This window comes from Chlorocebus sabaeus, chromosome 1 (assembly GCF_047675955.1).
Source record: "Chlorocebus sabaeus isolate Y175 chromosome 1, mChlSab1.0.hap1, whole genome shotgun sequence".
Taxonomy (NCBI): Eukaryota; Metazoa; Chordata; class Mammalia; order Primates; family Cercopithecidae; genus Chlorocebus; species Chlorocebus sabaeus.
The window spans coordinates 68,516,009-68,533,162 of record NC_132904.1 but is presented as its reverse complement, the minus strand read 5'-3'; the positions used below and the strand labels follow the sequence as shown (position 1 = coordinate 68,533,162).

The 17,154-nt window shown below is 45.6% G+C and overlaps 2 protein-coding genes across 7 annotated transcripts in view; one reads left to right on the top strand and one right to left on the bottom strand.

Annotated features, from left to right (window-relative positions):
- Positions 1-305: 305 nt before the first annotated feature.
- On the bottom strand, positions 306-16,658 carry LRRC51 (leucine rich repeat containing 51). Of its 3 annotated transcripts, none has more exons than XM_038004906.2 (6): positions 16,514-16,658; positions 8,273-8,355; positions 7,506-7,643; positions 2,914-3,119; positions 1,843-1,991; positions 306-1,560 (listed from the first exon to the last, which is right to left on the bottom strand). In XM_038004906.2, exons 3-6 carry the CDS (start codon positions 7,585-7,587, stop codon positions 1,419-1,421), a joined length of 579 nt encoding a protein of 192 aa, XP_037860834.2. In that variant the 5' UTR covers positions 7,588-7,643; positions 8,273-8,355; positions 16,514-16,658; the 3' UTR covers positions 306-1,418. The 3 variants fall into 3 exon arrangements, with proteins under 3 accessions (XP_037860834.2, XP_072875201.1, XP_008018179.3); XM_073019100.1 differs by lacking the exon at positions 16,514-16,658 and adding an exon at positions 16,391-16,506 and having other exon boundaries at positions 306-1,642; XM_008019988.3 differs by lacking the exon at positions 16,514-16,658 and adding an exon at positions 16,391-16,506.
- An 87-nt stretch (positions 16,659-16,745) lies between these two features.
- NUMA1 (nuclear mitotic apparatus protein 1) overlaps positions 16,746-17,154 on the top strand; it is a 79,843-nt gene continuing 79,434 nt past the window's right edge. For 2 of the 4 annotated variants that reach the window (XM_008019992.3, XM_073019066.1), the window contains exon 1: positions 16,746-16,831. The gene's annotated coding sequence lies outside the window, so the exon portion shown is untranslated. The remainder of the gene's footprint in view (positions 16,832-17,154) is intronic. The other 2 variants (XM_038004895.2, XM_073019049.1) reach the window with 2 other exon arrangements.

Genomic DNA, 17,154 nt, shown 5'->3' with positions numbered 1-17,154 from the left:
AGGCACTGAAGATGAATCCAGGAGATAAGGGTTTAGGGTGTCAGCTCCTAGCTGAGACCTGGCTTGGGCTAACCTCAGATTGGATAAGACTGTTCTTGTCCCTTGTCCAGTGATGATGGGAACACTGTCAAAGCTGAACAGACCTGAATCTGAGGCAGCTTTGATTCTTGGGGGCCCTGCCTCAGACTCAGTGGAATTACCAGCAGCCCCTGGGGGTGAAGGGAGACACCGCAGGTCGACGGGTGGAGAGTGAAAGCAGACCAGACTCTTCTGGGAATACGTAATATGGAGTCAGCAAGCAAATGTTTTTAAGCAGAAGATTCTTTTTATCAAATGAAATCCTAAGCAGAATCCCAGCATATAAAACATAGAATGGAATTAACTTTGATCTGATTGAAGTGGGGGCTGGTTTCAGAGATCATAGCCCATCTTCTTGGCCTGTCATGGAGGCCTGTGAGGCATCTCTACAGACCCTGGTACTCTGAAGAGTTTGGAAATTACTGATCTACTTTAACCCCCAAATCTCTAAGCTGAAAAGTACAAAGGGGCCCAGAAAGTTAGATAAATTTCCCAAGGCTATGTGATAAACCCAGGTCTCCAGTCCCAGACCAGCAGGCCTTTCCCTCAATTGCCTCCCTTTTTCAGCAAAATAAGACTAGAGCTGGCCAGGTATAGTGGCTTACACCTGTAATCGTAGCACTTTGGGAAGCTGAGGTGGGCGGATCACCTGAGGTCAGGAGTTTGAGACCAGCCTGGCCAATATGGCAAAACCCTATCTCTACTAAAAATACAAAAAAAGGCCAGGGGTGGTGGCTTACACTTGTAATCCCAGCACTTTGAGAGGCTGTAGTGGGTGGATCACCTGAGGTCAGGAATTCGAGACAAGCCTGGCCAACATGGCGAAATCTTGTCTCTACTAAAATGTAAAAAATTAGCTGGGTGTGGTATAGCAGGCGCCTGTAATCCCAGCTACTCAGGAGGCTGAGGCAGGAGAATTGCTTGAACCCAGGAGGTGGAGGTTGCAGCGAGCTGAGATCGTACCACTGCACTCCAGCCTGGGCGACAAAAGCGAAACTGTCTCAAAAAAATAAAAAAAAAAAAGCCAGTCATGGTGGTGTGCGCCTATAATCAACGGCTACTGGAGAGGCTGAGACAGGAGAATCTCTTGAACCTGGGAGGCAGAGGTTCCTGTGAGCCAAGATCGTGCCACTGTACTCCAGCCTGTGCAACAGAGTGAGACTCTGTCTCAAAAAAAAAAAAAAGAAAAGAAAAGGCTAGAGCTACTTGCAGTTGCCTGAGTTAGAGAACATCTCTACAAGGTGTAAGTGACTTCTCATCTGCTCAACAGCTCAAATCATTTATTGTCAAACCATGCTGTCTATTCTCAGGCCTTTAGGACTACTAGGGTCGTGGGAGCCTCAAAGTATATTCTGCTTGATCCGGGCCTTCTTGGGCTTGATGTTCATGCGTTTCCAGACTTCAGCTGTGGTGCGGTCTGCTTTGGTGACCCCACTGAAGTCGAACGTGGTGATATGGGGCAGGGTGCACAGCACATATTGCCTGTGGGGAAGACTCAGGCTAGGGGCCAGACCCCCCACCAAAATCCCCTTCCCCCTTCACCAGTTGCTGTTGTCTTCCCGGACTGCAAGGAATGGAGGGACTTGAGCATAGTTTGGGGAAGATTAAGTTTATCCTGACTGAGAGCAAGGAATGCTTAGAGGTCGGCTACCCACTTCCCAGGTCTAAGCATGGCAGAAGAATGGTCTTAGATTTCTTGTTTCTCCTCCTCCTTTCCCTTAGGGGAGCCCAGCTAGACCCTACCTCCAGGGGCAGGGCACTTACCTATACCCTTTCTCTTCCTCCATGGGGTTCCCATGGAGTGTCAGGCTCCGGAGCCGAGGAAGGACAGCCAGCTTATTCACCTCCCCCAGGTGCTGGATACTGTTGCCGTGAAGATAGAGGACACTCAGGTTGAAGAAAGTTGTTAGGACCTGTTGGGGAAGGAAACCAAAAGCCAGGCTAGACAGGATAGGACCCTTAATCTCTGCTCAGGGCTGATTCGTGGGCAGAGAAGAAAGAATGTGGGCAACAACCTGCCCTCCACTCCAACCCTCCACAGCCATACTGTATGACTCTAACCTACTGTTATTTACCTTTTAAGACATACAGGGCATCACACTGAAAAGGAGCTGTGATCTGAGGGTCAGGAGTATGGTCCTGGGTACCAGCACTGCCACTGACTTGCCTCTCCTGCCTTTCTCTCAGCCTTAGTTGCCCCTTCACTGAAGACCTTTCCAGCTTTGGTGATCTACGATTCTATCACAGCGAGCAACGGGAAGACAGAGTATCATGCTAGGCACATAAGAAGCTTTTAAAATACTGATTAAATTGAGATCACCACACCAGGGGAATAGTTTCCAAGTCATGCTCCAGCTCCTTTCCCCTCTTAGGGATCTTGGACCAGAAAAGGCCAAACTTTATTTCTTAAAACTTGAATCTGAGTTCACAGAAAGTAGGTGCTGTACTTTTATTGACTACCTCTTCCACAGGAGAACCCAGCACAGGACACAGTGGGTGCCCAGTGACAGTTACAATTTTACCTCAGCCTCTGATGTACCAGTTGTTTGTTGGTTTTCATGTACTTTCGTTCAATCCTCACAAAACCTTTATGATACTGGTGTATTATCCTCATTTTTCAGACAAGGAGGCTGCAGTTTTGAGAAGTTAGGTAGCTTGCTCAAAGTCAGTAAGAGGCAAACCCAGGATTTGAACCTACATCTGTCTGGCCCCCTAGCCTTGACTGTACCATGCTGCCTCACTACTTCCTTGATAACACGTAGGAGTGGAGAGGTTGGGGGCTGAACAAAGTGGCTTCAGGCTCCCCCGACTGGATTCCTAGTGTTAGGAACTCACAGGGTCAATGGAAGTCAGGTCATTAAACGACAAGTCGATCCAGGCCAGGTTCTCTGGGTGCTCCAAAAGCTGTGAAGCCACCTGGTTGAGGTCTCTCAGATCATTGAGAACATTGTTATTCAGCCACAGGGACTGGGTCAGTGATTTCCCTGACTTTGAACGCTTCAGTGGTCGTAGTCCTGTCCTTGGCTCCTCATTTACCAGGTCTGTGGGGACAAAGTGAGACTTGGGTATCATCTTTGCTTTTCTGGCTTGTGGGGGTGGGAAGGGACAGAGCTGGGAAGATTAGCCATCCAAGCTGTAGCTGAGTCTAGTGTAACCCTGTCCCATAGCTTCCAGCAATCAGTAAGTTTAGATTAAGGGCCAGAGACTTCTATCTCAAACTCTTGGCTTTTCAGGTTACATGGACTTCTCATGTCCACTGTACCACTGGGTCTTTTGTATACCAAATCAGTGTCAGGTTGAGGAAAACTAAGAACGAGAATTGTTGGGCTTGAGCCAAGTAGATGATAACACAAAATCCTGAATTAACCACTGGTAAAGCCTATAGAATTCACTTCAGTGGAATACACTCTGACATCCTCCCTCTCTTTCCATTAATGTTGAGTACCTGCAGTATGCCAGGTACTGGATATACAGTGATAAACAAAATGAGAGACAGCCTGTCGCAGACTTTGTATGAGTAATAGGGCAGAGAGCAGACATTTGTGCCTTAGAGGAGCTTATACGGGCAAGATGGGAGCAAACTGGCAATATGATGTGATAAGTGCTATATAATAGTCGTTTCGTAGCAGTACAGAAGAGAGGCTATTGACCCAGTATGGGAGCTCAGGGAGGTTTCCCAGGGCAGGTGAAGCCTGAGCTGAATCTCAGTGGATTAGGAGATGTTTTTCAGGCAAAGAAGGGTAAAAAGGCAGGGAACAGCATGAAGAAAGGTAGAGGTACAGGACAGCCGGGGAGTCTGGGGCAGGTTTGTGTGCCTGCACAAGTGCTCGCACGCACTGCACAAGGGGGACAAAGAGGAAAAGAAGAGGCAGGAATCTAGTCAAAAGTCTCGAATGCCAGGCTAAGGATCTTGGGCTTTACCCTGTAGGTAATGGGAAGGCACCAGAGTTTTTAAAGCAAATGATTCAAATCTTTTATTTCAGAAAGATCACTGTGAAGTGTCAGTGTGGAATATGGACTTTAGGGAGTGAGTTGGACCAAATGACCAATTTGGCTGTTTGAGTCATCCAAGCAAGACATGAGAGGGACGGACCTACAATCAACATAATTTGGTTGACTGGATGTAAAGGTAGAAGAATATTAAAGGGTGGTGGCCAGTTGTATTAACTAGTAAGGAATTACGGGAAGAAGAAACAGCATTGGGAAGCTGATGAGTTCAGGCTTAGCTTTGGTGTGTTCGAGGTTCCTGTACAAAAAGGTGGAGAAGCCAAGTAGGTAGTTGGAGATGAAGGTCAGAAGCTCAGGAGACACAGACTTGAGAATCGTTAGCAAAGAAGGCATACAAGTTAGGGAAAGAGATGAGATTCCTCATGGAGAGTGAGGGTAGGGAGGAAGGTCAGAGAGGAAGAAGAATCCATTAGAGAAGTTAAATAATCAGGGAAAATCAGGAGAGGACAGTTTAAAGATGTTCAGGGAGTAAATAGTTTATAGTAGTAAGTTCCAGGGAGGTAAGGACTAAAAAGTAATTCTGGCAACTTAGAAGTCCCTGGTAACCTTGGTAAGGGCTGCTTCAGTGGAATGGCAAGGGTCTGGGGGTAGAAGCCAGATTGAAGTGAGTGAGTTCAAGAGTGAATGGAGGCTGGGTTCATGCCTGTAATCCCAGCACTTTGGGAGGCCAAGGGAGGAGGTTTGCTTGAGCCTAGGCGTTTGAGACCAGCCTGGGCAACATCATGAAACCCCATCTCTACCAAAAAAAGAGTGAATGGATATGAGCAGTTAGCATAAACAACATCCTCAGAAAGTTTGGCTGAGGAGGAGAGAGAATAGGGAATAGGATTATGTTAAAACCCAGGTGTATGGAACACCCCAAACTCTCCTACTTTTTCAAAATGAGGTCCAGAAAGGATGGGCCTTGCCCAAGTTCAAAGTCGTAGAGTCAGAACCAGATGCCAGGTCTGGCTGAGGTAACTGTATTTTTCCCATTGCTGCTAAGCCTTTGGTTCCCTAGTTCACCTCTGGGGAAGGAAATATGTAGTATTTGCCGAAGATAGCCAGCTTTCTTCACTCTCTTTTCTGCTCTCTACTGGAGGGACACCCTTTGCCCTTCCACCCCCACCTCGCCTCCTCCTCAGCTGCAGGTCAGGCAGCATCCACCAGATGGCTCTCTGCCTTAGTCCTAGAGTGAGCAGGACCCACAGTTGGGGCCTGAGGTTGCAGGAGGGTACTAGAACAGTATCCCCCAGCTCATGAATTCCTAATCCTGCCTCCCTCCCTACACCTCCTGAAAACCCTGAAATAGAATGACACAGATGAATCAAAATTAAGGTCAAAATAACCCCACATGAACTAGTGCCCCATGTGATAAGGTAGCAGCTTGGGGAATGCCACTGAGCATGGGCTGGAGGCCAAGCTCAGAGGGAATCACTGGTGGGACGGAGTTGCCTAAAACTTGATGCTGGCTGGAGCTGCTCTTATCAGGGATGGAGTGGTATATCCAGGCTGCCACAGGTTGCTGCTCCTCTCAGATTCCACCAACGCACTATACTGCCTAAGAATCTGTAAAGTTCCTTGTTCAGAGTAGGCCAAAGCAGGTCTGGAAGCTGGACCACAAATATCGGTGCTTTGAGAACTGGGGAGCGTTTAGCTCCAGGAAGATCTGGGAAACTATGTTCCTGTTTTCCTTTCTCTGAAAGGCTGCCATGTAGCTGTTTCCATCTGTCAGAATACAAGTTAGTTTGATAGAACTTCCCTGTGTTATCCCTCAACCACAAACTGGAAGGGGTTGGTAGGTGAATATGGTGGGAGACTTCCTTAACACTCTAGGTTTGTGAAAAGTTAGAGGATCTGGGTTGGTGGGAGCACAGATTAGATGCCTTCCAAAAGCACTGCCATTTCATATTCTGTAATATGTATTCATTCAGCAAATAGTGTGCCAAGTACTCCCAAACTCTATTGTATCCCTTAACCCCAGCTGTAAATAAGTTTTTCAGAAGCTCTGGGGACTCTGAAGGGACTCTGACCTTTTGGGCCTTTGATGTGCCTCTCACACATCTAGCAAGGAGCATAATACCTGGCATATACATATGACACACAAACACACACACATATATAAATGCTTAATAGTAAGTGCTCAGTAAATACTGAATGGTCAAAAGAAGGATGGGGCATCTGTACCAATTACGTTTTGTGATGTAGAGTTACCCTTGGTACTGCTTGTCTCTCTCCCAATTCTGGGGACTCCATAGAGGGCAGAGCTACACCTCCTCCATCAGAGTTAGAAACTCCCATGATAGGTAGGAGGTATACTTCCAGCTCTGTCATTTCACCTGTCTTAGAGATAGTTACTATTGCAGCTAAAACCCCTTGTGAAACATGGACTACATCAGAAGTGATGCAGTGCACAATAAAGATCACAGTAGGTGGCTGTAAGCTCGTGAGAGAACAAATATGAGTTACCACTGTGGCTGATGATAACGCAAGTAGACCGCAAACCCAAGCTAAGACTGGTGCTATTTGCCAGCTTCCCGAGCTTAAAGGTCGTGGCTACCAATTGCCTGAGAGAAGATTAAAGCCAAATAATAGTTCTAAAACAGTGGATGTTAACATGTATTCTGTGAGGACAGATGGACTGATGCTTTAATGAAAGAGCAGATAACAAAAGCCAGGGATGGCAGAACTTCCCTAGGAAGAATGAATGACTCATTGGGAATATGACATGGCTGAGAGCCTCCCTATGTTCCCTCCTGAAGGGACTAGCTACCCATTTACAAAGACATTGAATGGCAAAATGGTAGCGAGTGTGGGCAGTGTTGGAATCTGCAATAAGTGTAGATGATGATGGAATAAACTTGGATATGGCTGGAATGAGTGTAAGAAATTTGTCAGTAAGTATTTAAACTGGAACTATGCCAGTTTGTTGATAAGACCCCTCATGTTTGGCCAGTCAGAATAGGCTTGTGTGTGCAGACAGAGGAGAAGGGTTTTGCCTACTTGCTGGGACTCCATAGGAGCCTGTGTTTTCCTCCTCTCTTCAGGTAAAAACAGGAGAATAAAACTACTGGCTGGTAGACTGGCTTCCCAGTTTTCTTCCACTTGACTTTCCTGCTGTAGCCTGGCTTCTTTTAAAGATGATCAACTACTGTGATAGCCCCCTGTTTCCTTTCAGATTTGCTCCTTAAAAAAAAACAAACAGGGGCACATGTTCTTGGGATCTCCTGGGGCTGTGTCAGGGGCAAAAACAAAACAAACAAAAAGACAAAAAAAAAAAAACCTCTCACTCTCCCCTACCCTCCAAAAGACAATAACAACACATCTGCAAGCATATAGGAAGAATCTCTTTAGGCTTTTAAGTAGATTATGGTTTCTCCCTAGGGACCACACTGGGCCTGCTGCCTTAGCGAGTGGAGTGCTGTGCTCTGGGGGCTGACCTTGAATGACGTGGATGCTTCTGAAGGAGTAGTCAAGTGGGGGCTCCTGTACCGAAGTGTTCATATAGTCCCGTTTGTTCATAGTTCAGGCCATCATTCATCAGGTAAAAGCAGGTGCCCTGGGAGTCCGGGTTCAGCCTGGGAGGACAGAGAAAGACAGGTGTTTCAAGTACACCGGCCTTCAGGTTTCCCCATAGTCTTCCATCCCTGCTTTCTATCCTCTACTACTCTAGGTCTGCCTGTCTGTATTTCCATTTTAAGATATGAATCACTATTCCTTGCATGTATAGAGCATTTTCTACTTCTCAGAGCACCTTCACATCTCTTAGAACTCATTTGAGAGTTGTAACACCCATTTCTTTGTCTAGAAAATGCCAGATGAAGAAACTGAAACCCAAGGGGTAAAAGGACTTGCCCAGAGTTAAGCCAATGATTCAGTTGTAGACTGCAGTCATAATCTCCTGACTCTGAGACCCTTTCTGTTACTCTACAGTAGCTACCATGGAGACTGTCTTGATATCCACCCTCTGGTGACATCAACTGGGCTATTCTATTGCTTAACAAATCCCTGAGGGCCTGTACCACATCTGATTGGTGTCTGACTGCCCCTCTCAGTCTGGCCCAGCTAGGGATTTGCCACCTTCTCCGCTTGGCTTCTGTGTCAGCTCCATTACCTTTCCATCCAAAGACCTACTTTCAGCCCTATCCTGAATGTAGCCATACACATATAAACATACACACACACAAAACCAGAGTCTACCTCTCACCTGTCACTGATGCCTGAAACTCCACCATTAGGGATTCATTCCTGTGGGTTCAGGGATGTTTCCGGTTAAAATGGAAATACTCCCTGAGAAGGATGAACACAATGTTGTTATCAGTCACTTGCAATGTGGTGTGAATTGTCTTATCAGATGGTTTCCAATTTGTTAGCTAAAGTAAAGCTGAGGTTTTTCTGGAGACAAGGGAGAACCATGAGAATACTACTCACCTGGGATAAAGAGAGCTGACAACACACTTTAACAAGGGGTTTGTGTGTGAATCACACAAGCAAAAGACAAATTGATAAGGATATAGGACAAGAACTTGTCCCAGTCGACCTCCCCTTTCTCATTCCATCCACTGCTGCCACCTTTGTATTATTGTTTGTATTACTTCACCTGCTTTCCAAAAGGATTTCAGGTTTACAATAATAACACAGTCATAAAACAGATGATTTGCAGAATAGTGCTGTCCACTAGAAATATGATGTCACAAATGCAAGCCACATATATAATTTAAAATTTTCTAGTAGCCAAAATAAGTAAAATGAAGTGGTAAAGTTAATTTTATTAACTTTATTTTACCCAGTATATCAAAAAATCATTCAATATGTAATCAATATTAAAACCACCTGAGATATTTTACACTTACAGCACACACCAATTTGGACCAGCCTACCTGTCAAATGTACATGACTAGTGGCTACCATACTGGACAGTGCAGATTAGAAAGTTAAAAATGGAAGAGAAAGATCAGAAACTAGATTACAGGAAGAGAGAGATGTGCCAGGCACTTTAAGAATCTAAGCCTACATTTAGCTGTGAAATTCCTGGCAGCCAAAGCAAAAAGAGAAACCTTGGGATTGCAGTTCTCATCATTGGATTCAAAGGATAAATTAGTTTGCAGAGACAATGAAATTGGCAAACAACCTTAAAGTGGAATTTCTAACTCGGGAGGCTGAGGCAGTTGGATTGCTTGAGCCTAGGAGTTGGAGGTTGCAGTGAGCTATAATTGTGCCACTGCACTCCAGCCTAGGCGACAGAGCAAGACCCTGTCTCAGAAAAAAAAAAAAAGAAGAAGAAAAGAGAAAAAAGAAAGAATTTCTGTTGAAAACCAAGGACCTGATATCTTATAATTCAGTTGAAGCTTAATACAGTTCAAGTAAATTCTTTTTTTTTTTGGCAATTTAACATATACATGGATAGAGTTCAGTAGGTTTAGAGGAAAATGAATGTCTTGTTCTGAAAAAAATAGTCCCAACTGAGCTTTGGGGAAGTGCCAGCTTGAGTCACTTCACAGCTTCTGTTATGAACTGGTCCCATGGGCATGGATTGTCAATTAGGGAGACTTGAATCTTTTAGATATTAAATCTACAGGCAGACAACAAAGAACACATTATTCTTTTGTAAAAATAGAGGAACCTGCTGTGTACTATAGAACTAGAGGAACCTGGCCGGGCGCGGTGGCTCAAGCCTGTGATCCCAGCACTTTGGGAGGCCGAGACGAGTGGATCACGAGGTCAGGAGATCGAGACCATCCTGGCTAACACAGTGAAACCCCGTCTCTACTAAAAAATACAAAAAAAATAGCCGGGCGAGGTGGCGGGCGCCTGTAGTCCCAGCTACTCGGGAGGCTGAGGCAGGAGAATGGCGAAAACCCGGGAGGCGGAGCTTGCAGTGAGCTGAGAGATCCGGCCACTGCACTCCAGCCTGGGCGACAGAGCGAGACTCCGTCTCAAAAAAAAAAAAAAAAAAAAAAAAGAACTAGAGGAACCTAGCTTATACAGAAGCCCATCCCACTTCAGCACCTACAACAGATTTGATACCTTTGAACAAGATTGGATACTTTTCTCGAAGTAAATACTGGGTTGGTACCCCAGAGTTATGCACCACTGAACATGGATTTTAACTTGAAATACTTAAGGGCAGATTTTTACTGTTAGTCTTCTTGACTATCAGAGAACCCCAGTGCAGTTCCTAAAGACTTCTGATTTTGTGTAGCACCAGCTCCTGTTGCATTTTCTGAATTAGTATTACAAATGGAGCCCCAAGAAGCTGGTTAAATTTTTAGCCTTCTGCATTTAAGCTGTAGCCCAGGCTGTGAGCTAGTATCGCGTCTTATTCATTATCCAACATAGAACCAGGTTTAAAACAGGCACTCAGAAAATGTTTGTGGGATGAATGAATGAGAAACTGCCAATTCTGAGGATTTCTGTTTCAGAAGAGTTGATGCTAAGCTGTTCTAACAATTGGCTCCCAGGTTCAGCTGTTTCAGTCCACACCTTGTTCACAGTAAGATACTCAGTTCAATTCAGCAAACATTTGTTGAGTGCTTGCTGCTCTGTGCCTGACCAGAAGAAATGAAGCCAAGATACAAATAATAGAACTCTGTCATGAGCACAGAAAGACCTGCTGAGTTTCTGTTGATTGTGGCAAACCAGCCTGCATCCAGTTCCAAGTAACAGCTGCCCACTTAGTGAATACTCTCTCATGTTTCAACACTCAGTTCTAGTGTACCCTCTTCTATAAAGCCTTTCTTTTCCAGATAAAATTGGTTAATGTGTCCTGTGTTAGGCTGATTGTTTTGATGATCCCTATTCATGGTCTCCCCTGTATCCATCCCTTTTTGCCTATAACATTATAGTCCCATCTCACTCTGATGCTGGGCCCAGACATGTGACTTGTTTTAGCCAGTGGGATGTCAATAAACATGAAACAAACAGAAGCTTTAAAGGAGGCCTGCCTTCTTGCTCTCTGCCAGTGCCATGAGAACATGGCTGATCTGCTGAAGGGTTATGAGATGTGTAGGTGAGAGACATGCGAAGGAGCCAGTGATTCCAGCTGAAGCCATCCTAGACTAACCCACAGTCAGCCTACCCCCAGTCAAGATCAGGAGAGTCACCCAACCCACGGATGACTGCCGACACATGAGTAAGCCCAGCCAAACCAGAAGAACCATCCAGCTGACTCTAAGACTTAGAAGCAATAATAAATGTTTATTATCTTAAGCCACTGTGTTTTGGGATGGTTTGTTACACAGCAATAGCTAACTTCAGCATGCCCCCACTGTACTTTGAACAAAATTTTATTGAACAAAATTTTATTTCAGCCTGTTTACTCATCTGTGAAATGGAGACAAACCCTACTTTGAGAACTATTGTACATCTGGCATCAGGTGCTCAATAAATGGAAGCAGTTGTATTCTTTGTTAATTTCATTATAACCAACTTTGTTTACTCCCTGTAAGCTTGAGGACAGGGACAAGACTCAGACTTCTTTCTCCCTTCTCATCATTACCCTACATTGAACCTGGCAAAAAAAAAAAATGCATATTCACTAAAGGTTTGATGGACAAATGAAAATGGATGGACAATGGAAAAACGAAAGAAGAAATGAAGGAATTAATGGAGTCTTCAAGGTATCACATAGAGAGCTTGACTGCCGGAGAGAACTGACAAAGCCTTGATGCTGCCATGCTTAATCCTGTGGCTGTGTTTTTGGAGTCAGTCTTTCCCATCTGCTATTCTGGCTTATGACCAGGAGATAATCAGATGCCAGCACCTTCATCTGTCCAGACTGACTGACTTGATGAATGACAGGGTTAGGGGAATACCTGCCTTGTTTCGGAACTGGAATTTCTCATTTCCAAATTGACAGTATCTTTAACTTTTGTTTTTTAATTGTAAAAGCTAGTATGATAGATGATAGATGAATAAAGTGAAATGACATGGAGAAGTACATCAAATAGGAACTCAAAGTTTGAATCTCCATTAACAGTTTGGGAATATAACCTCCTAGAATGTATAGCTAATAAGGTTTTATACATACACACACGCACATGCGTGGTTTTCTTTTTTCTTTCTTTTTTTTTTTTTTTTTTTGAGACAAGGTCTCACTCTGTTGCGCAGGCTGGAGTGCAGTGGTGCCACTTCAGCTCACTGCAACCTCTGCCTCCTGGGCTGAGGCAATCCCACCACCTCAGCCTCCCGAGTAGCTGGGACTACAGGCACACGTCACCACACCCTGCTAATTTTTGTATTTTTTTGTAGACACATGGTTTTGCCATGTTGCTTAGGCTGGTCTCAAACTCCTGGGCTCAAGCTATTCACTTACCTTGGCCTCCTGAAGTGCTGGGATTACAGGTGTGAGCCACTGTGCCCGGCCTAGATTATGTATATTTTTAAATAAACAATATTCCTTTATAAACCTATTTTTAAATTTTCGAATTGTTGTAGATTATTACCCTTTTTAATTGTTGCAAAGTATTTTATACTATGTATCTTACTTTAATGTTATTCACTTTTTTTTTTTTTTTTTTTTGAGACGGAGTCATCGCTCTGTTGCCCAGGCTGGAGTGCTGTGGCCAGATCTCAGCTCACTGCAAGCTCCGCCTCCCGGGTTTACGACATTCTCCTGCCTCAGCCTCCCGAGTAGCTGGGACTACAGACGCCCGCCACCTCGCCCGGCTAGTTTTTTGTATTTTTTAGTAGAGACGGGGTTTCACCGTGTTAGCCAGGATGGTCTCGATCTCCTGACCTCGTGATCCACCCGTCTCGGCCTCCCAAAGTGCTGGGATTACAGGCTTGAGCCACCGCGCCCGGCTAATGTTATTCACTTAATTTAACTTTATTTAACCAATCCCAAGTTGACAGAAAACTGTTTTCAGTTTTGGGAAATTACTAAAGTTTGTAATTTGATTGTTGCTAGCCTATTCCTGACCTCTCTCAGGCAAGTTGCAACATGATAACACAGGAAGCTTTGAGGAATAATCACATAAATCTGATAGGAGATTCAACAGCCTGGCCTGAGAGTTTCTGATGATGGACTGACGGTGGAAAAAAAATAAAAGACTGCTATGAAAAATCTGCCACGTATTTAGCCAGGCATGGCAGCTCACACCTGCAGTCCCAGCTACTTGGGAGGCTGAGGTAGGAGTATGGCTCAAGCCCAGGAGTTCGAGACTGCAGTGAGCTATGACTGCGCCACTGCACTCCAGTCTGGGCAACAGAGCAAGACTCTGTCAAAAGAAAAAAGAAAAATCTGCCACATAATCTAATTATTCTGGGAGGTTATATTCCCAGGTGCCAAAAGGAGGCCCAAGATTCAACCTGGCTTCTGTTTACCCACCTCTACTACCATCTCAACTCCAATTCTGCAGTCCAGCCAAATGTAACTACTCACCATAAGTTCCTCGGACCTGCTGCTGGGCCTCTAAGTGGAACAGTGTCTCCTTCCAGCTCTGTCTGCTTGGAATATAGTTTTTCTCTCCTCCTTTTGCTTTGCTAATTCTTACTTCAGGGCTCAGATCAGGTTTCAACTTTTCTGAGAAGTCTACCTTTATCCTAAAATCTGTAATTATAGTGCTATGATTTCCATGGTAGCACTCATAACACTATAATTATCTGCTTACTATCTGTATGTCCATAAACACCACCAGGGCAGAAACCATATTTTTCTTACAGTTGTATCTCATAGTGCTGGCAAGTAGTAGGTGCTTAACAAACACATTAAAAATTGCAACTAAATAACACTACAAAGGAGAGGGACATGAGGTTGCTGTAATTGAGGGATCTGACCTGGTCTGAACAGTCTACAGGAAGACATTCTTGAAGAAGTGACTGAGAGAAATCCAAAGGATAAGTACAAATTAACTTATGGGGTAGGGAATGATAAGTACAAATTAACTTATGGGGTAGTGCTGTGGAATGAGCATTCTAGGCAGATGTGACTGCTATATGCAAAGGTTCTATGGTGGAAGGGCACTTGGAAATTTGGAAGACCTTAAAGGTTATATAACTGAAGGGGAGAGGAGGAGGAATATGTATGGTTAGACTAGAGGCTGGAGAGATGGGAGCAATAGGAAACCACAAAGTATTAATATTAAATGGGGGTTGGCTGGGCGTGGTGGCTCACGCCTGTAATCTCAGCACTTTGGGAGGCCAACGTGGGCAGATGACCTGAGGTTGGGAGTTCGAGACCAGCCTGACCAACATGAAGAAACCCCATCTCTACTAAAAACACAAAATTAGCTGGGTGTGGTGGCGTATGCCTGTAATCCCAGCTACTTGGGAGGCTGAGACAAGAGAATCGCTTGAAACCGGGAGGTGGAGGTTGCTGTGAGCCGAGATTGTGCCATTGCACTCCAGCCTGGGCAACAAGAGTGAAACTCTGCCTTGAAAAAACAAAAAAGAAAATTGGGGGTGGGGTGGAGAGTGAACAATTATCAGCTTTGCATTTTGAAGGATTACTCTGGTTGCAGTATGCAAATATGGCAGGACCTATATAAAAGATACTCAGGAAGTAAAGCTGATAAGACTTAATGATAGATGGGAAATGGAAGAGGTATTAAGTAAATGGAAGAGGTATTAACTCTTGGGTTTTGGGCTTGTGTATATTGTGGATAAAGGCAGGAGCACTGGAAGAGATCCAGACTTGGAGGAAAGGGTTGGGATACACAGAGATTGGTTTCAATTTCAGAAATGTAGAGTTTGGGTTGCCTTTGAGGTATCCTAAAGGAGATGTTGAGGAGGCAATTGGCTATATAGATCTGGAGCTTAGAGATGAGGACTGGGCTAGAGATACACACGTGTACATTTGCATACAGGTGGAAAATGAAGTTGTGGGTGTAGAGGGGTACCCAAGAAGAGAATATAGAGTGCAGTAGCAAGAGGCGTAGGACCAAACCTGGGAGAACTTTAAGGTAGTAAGTGGACCAATCAGGGCCAGCTAGCCACCAGCTAGAAACCAGCTAATCATGGTGGTCACTTCAGACATGGGTGCTGTGTTAGCACTTCTGTTTCCTGTTTAGTTAAAAATGTTCAAGTTTCATTGTCTTAGTCTCTCTAGTTCCTTTTCCCCATTAAAACTTTCAGGGGAGGATCTGAAATTCATTCCAGTGGAAGTGTAAATCCAAAGTAGGCCATACAGGTTCCTTTTCCCTGGGGCAGTTTAACTTGTTCCTTGGAACAAGTCCTTCAGCTATAGAGGCAGTAGGCTGAAGCTAAAGAGACTTAGCTGGAAGTTGGAGAACTGGAGTCTAGTTCTAGCTCTGTCACTAATTTGGTGTGTGGCCTTGGGCAAGTCCCTTTTCTCTAGGTTTTAGTTTTCCAATATGTGAAATGAAGATAAATATCTTTGATTCACAGAGCTGTTAAGAGTATCAAAAGACAGACTGTGAAAGCACTGGGTAGGTTACTAAATGTAATAGATCTGTCGTGAGGACTAAAAAGAATGAATCTCTAACTGTAAAGCTTTGAATAGCGGACCATGGATGTGTGGGGAGAAAAGGGAATCTGGGGACAGGTTGAGAAGGGGTTTTACTCCTTGGAAGAGGAAGGAAAGAGGCACTTCACGCCCCAGGAAGTTTCCTACATCTCCAGAATTAGGGTAGGGACTGCGATTTACTCTATCTAATGCTAACCACATGTCTTGGAAGGAGGTCTCAGTTCCTTAGAGGAAAACTCCATTTCTGAGGGCGTTTCTGATCTCCCAGGTTATGCCTGGAACTTGAAGCATCCGATTTTGGGAGCCTTATGTTTGCGTTGGGAGCGGGGTTCTTTGTTTTGTTTTGTTTCCTTTTGTTTTGAGATGGGGATATTGCTCTGTAGCCCACGCTGGAGTGTAGTTGCGTGATCACTGCAACTCACTGCAGCTTCAATCTCTGGGCTCAAGCGATCCTCCCACCCCAGTCTCCCTAGCAGGTGGGGTCACTGGAGCGCGCCACCAAGCCCGGCTAATTTTTTTGTATTTTTGGTAGAGACAGGGTTCGCCATGTTTCTCAGGCTGGTCTCGAACTCCTGGCCTTAAGCGATCCGCCTGCCTTTGTCTCCCAAAGTGTTGGGATTACAAGCGTGAGCCACCGCCCCTGGCCCTGGGGGAGGTTCTTAAGCATCCCCAAATCTGTATGGATATATATCTCAACGCCTTTCCCTCCCTCTGTTCCCCTTGCCCAGTTTGTCCCATGTGAGTGTTGTGTCTTGTTCACTGTGAAAGGTGATGAGGGTCGGTTGGGGAAATCTCAGATACCTGAGCAGGGAGGTTCTTAGTCATTCTGTGAGTGCCCCTCCCTTCTCCATAGATCTCTTGTCCCCTAGAACAGGTTTCCTGTTTTCCCGCCCGACTCACCCGCAGTCGCTTCCTCTCCAGTCTTGGCGTGCCACTGCCTCACGGTTACTCAGGGCAACTCCATGGCAACTACTTTCGTCACCACGACCCGGCAGGCGCCATAAGAACTAACGCGGTGCTTACCGGGACCTGTAGTTTGTCATGGGCGGGGCTCTAAGGCCGCGGGTGACGCTGGGATTTGTGGTTCTCTTTGCCTTCAAGTCCAGGCCGGGGTCCGGAAGCGGTGATACCCCTTCTCTTTCCCAGTGGCCCTCAAACTTCCTTTTCCCGGGTCCTTAAGCGTGCCCCGCGTAAGTCAACGGCCGACAGAGGCCAATCAGAGGGCCGCGCGAGGGGGCGGGGCCATAGTTTAAACTAATTGTGCGTTCACAACGCTGGCGCGAGCCCAGGATTAAGTGCGATTCGGGTGAGTAGGGAGGCAGAGCGCGAGCGCGCAGCCAGGTAACCGGCGTGGGCCCGCGTTTGGCGTGCGGCCTGGGCACCCGCAGGGGTGCCAGGCCTAAAAGGGGGGCTGGAGAGGCTGGTGCGAGCGAAAGGCCTCCTCCGTAACCGAGTCCGAAAGGGCAGAATCTAGCGGGGTAAGGTTTGTGAGGAGAGGCGCCTGAGGGGGAGGAGCCGGGGGTGCCTTAAAGGGGAGGGTCTGTTTGGGGGCGTGTCTGTGGAATTAAGTCTGAAGGTGACGGGGGTCGGGGGTAGGGCAAGTTCCTTAAAGGCTTGTAAGCGAAGGGTCGGGTCTTGGAAAATCTTCGTCTTTTATCGGTAAC

What these genes read in the sequence shown, in the direction of transcription:
- LRRC51 (XM_038004906.2), bottom strand. Translation starts at nt 7,587, where the DNA reads ATGAACAAACGGGACTATATGAACACTTCGGTACAGGAGCCCCCACTT. An exon ending in AAGCATCCACGTCATTCAAG is followed by an intron (nt 3,120 to 7,505) that starts GTCAGCCCCCAG and finishes TTGTCCCCACAG; the next exon opens with ACCTGGTAAATGAGGAGCCA. An exon ending in GAGGAAGAGAAAGGGTATAG is followed by an intron (nt 1,561 to 1,842) that starts GTAAGTGCCCTG and finishes TCTTCCCCACAG; the next exon opens with GCAATATGTGCTGTGCACCC.